At 47.3% G+C, this 2,500-nt stretch overlaps 1 protein-coding gene across 1 annotated transcript in view; it reads left to right on the top strand.

Moving 5' to 3' along the window:
• The window catches only part of LOC109879048 (semaphorin-4G), a 43,604-nt gene that overhangs the window by 22,973 nt on the left and 18,131 nt on the right, over positions 1-2,500 (top strand). Inside the window, exon 9 of the mRNA XM_031821902.1 lies at positions 48-223. Within this exon, the coding sequence (XP_031677762.1) occupies positions 48-223 (176 nt within the window). The remainder of the gene's footprint in view (positions 1-47; positions 224-2,500) is intronic.

The raw sequence follows: 2,500 nt of genomic DNA, 5'->3' as shown, positions 1-2,500 counted from the left end.
GTCTAACTCCCCTCCCATCGTCCTCCCCTCTTCTCCCTCTCTCGTAGGGAGATAGAGGAGGTCTGTTGACCCTCCAGAAGAGGTGGACATCATTCCTAAAGGCCACACTGGTGTGTTCGCTGCCGGAATACAACTTACACTTCAACGTGTTGAGGAGTATTTACACGCTGCCGGGACACACACCTCACGACACACTCTTCTACGGTGTCTTCAGTCCAGAGTGGTGAGTAGTAGTAGTAGAGGAGAGGAGAGGAGAGGAGAGGAGAGAGGAGAGAGGAGAGAGGAGAGGAGAGGAGAGGAGAGGAGAGAGGAGAGAGGAGAGAGGAGAGAGGAGAGAGGAGAGAGGAGAGGAGTATTTTAATGAATCTAGTGTTTGTGTGTGTATGGCTCATGGCACTCCTGCTGGGGCCATCCATATGAAAAGTGTATGTACGCATGACTGTAAGACCCTTTGGATAAAAGTGTCTGCTCAATAAAATATTTGAAGGGAAAAATAGTGGTAGAAACCGACAGAGAGAGACAGAAGGGGCGAGAGTGAAGAGATAGGATGTGTTAGCTGGGTCCAAGGGAAAGGTGTGACAAATGCAGAGATGGATGGAGAGAGATAGAAAGAGAATCAATCTGCAAGGGAAGAGAGGGGTATCAGGAAAAGGAGAAAGTGGGGGCTGGAGAGAGATCAAGACAGAGAGAGAGGGAGAATCTGCCCAGATCTGTAGTTACAGTACAAAGTATTCAGATCCACAGACTTTTTCCACATTTTGTTACGTTACAGCCTTATACTAAAATGGATTACAAAATGTTTTTAAAATATATTACTTGACAGATCATACACGTAACGTTAGCTAGCAAACCAGCCAGCCAGCTAACGTGGGCTAACTAACGGTACGCTTTAACTTGCATTGCAATGAAAATGACTTTCTGACCAAATTAGAAATGTTTAATATCTTGCTAGACTCTCTTACACGTATACATGGATAGACGCTTCTCCCTCTCTGTCACGGATGCCATGGTTGCCCTTAGTTTGAAGATATAATCTGGAGACAGGTGTTTTTGCAGTTATTCATTATATCTTTCAAAAAAGCAACACTAGAAAGGATTACCTTCACATACTGAGCAGCTCATGTTATAGACAGAAGCGTGCTAAATGGCAGACCAATCCAAAGTCATCTCTCAGCATGTCCCTCCCACTCATTATCTCAGCCAATCATGTCTAGCGGGAAGGTTCCTGTCTTTTTTTTTTCATATTTGCAGATGGCATAAAAGTTTGTTATTAAGAGACATGAAAGTTCACATGTTCCAGAAGGCATTTCTTTGTTGTTTTTATTTTTGTATTATTTTACCTCCTTTTTCTCCCCAATTTCGTGGTATCCAATTGTTAGTAGCTACTATCTTGTCTCATCGCTACAACTCCCTTACGGGCTCGGGAGAGACGAAGGTCGAAAGCCATGCGTCCTCCGAAACACAACCCAACCAAGCCGCACTGCTTCTTAACACAGCGCGCATCCAACCCGGAAGCCAGCCGCACCAATGTGTCGGAGGAAACACTGTGCACCTGGCGACCTTGGTTACCGTGCACTGCGCCCGGCCCGCCACAGGAGTCGCTGGTGCGCGATGAGACAAGGATATCCCTACCGGCCAAACCCAGTAGGGACGACGCTAGGCCAATTGTGCACCGCCCCACGGACCTCCCGGTCGCGGCTGGCTGCGACAGAGCCTGGGCGCGAACCCAGAGTCTCTGGTGGCACAGCTAGCGCTGACCACTGCGCGACCCGGGAGGCCCAGAAGGCATTTCTGCCCAAAAACGCATTTTAATATAAAAATATATAAACAATAAACGTTCAAATGACTCTCCTGTGAAATAGTTACATGCGACATAGTTTCCTGAGTCACATTTGGTGTTTTGTTGATGGTGGTGGAAAAAAACAGTGTCAGGCGCCGCTCCTGAATCTTCCATAAATGTTTAGTTGGGTTGAGACCCCTCTTTCAAAGCCACTGAGATCTCTCCTTCTAGCCTTGGTAGCCAAAATAATGGGCAACTGGTCATTTCTATACCTGATCTTAAGCATCATGGGATTTTAATTGCTTAATTAACTCAGGAACCACACCTGCATGGGAGCACCTGCTTTCAATATACTTTGTGTCCCTCATTTACTCAAGTGTTTCCTTTATTTTGGTAGTTACCTGTAGTAGCTCAGCTCTGGTCACCAACACTCCCTCCCCCTCTCTATTTTTTACTTATACCTTCTCTTGTCCTTCACACCACAACTCTTCTCATCTTCCCTCCCTCTCTCTCCACCTCTCTCTCTCTCTCTCTCTCCCTCCCTCTCCAACTCTCTCTCTCTCTCTCTCTCTCTCTCTCTCCCTCTCTCCACCTCTATCTCTCTCTCCCTCTCTCTCCACCTCTCTCTCCACCTCTCTCTCCACCCTCTCTCTCTCTCACCTCTCTCTCCACCTCTCTCTCTCTCTCCCTCTCTCTCCGTCCACCCCTCTCCCTCTCCAC

This window comes from Oncorhynchus kisutch, linkage group LG4 (genome assembly GCF_002021735.2).
Source record: "Oncorhynchus kisutch isolate 150728-3 linkage group LG4, Okis_V2, whole genome shotgun sequence".
NCBI lineage: Eukaryota > Metazoa > Chordata > Actinopteri > Salmoniformes > Salmonidae > Oncorhynchus > Oncorhynchus kisutch.
Note: the sequence above shows the minus strand (reverse complement) of the source record. Positions and strands in the feature narration are given on the sequence as shown.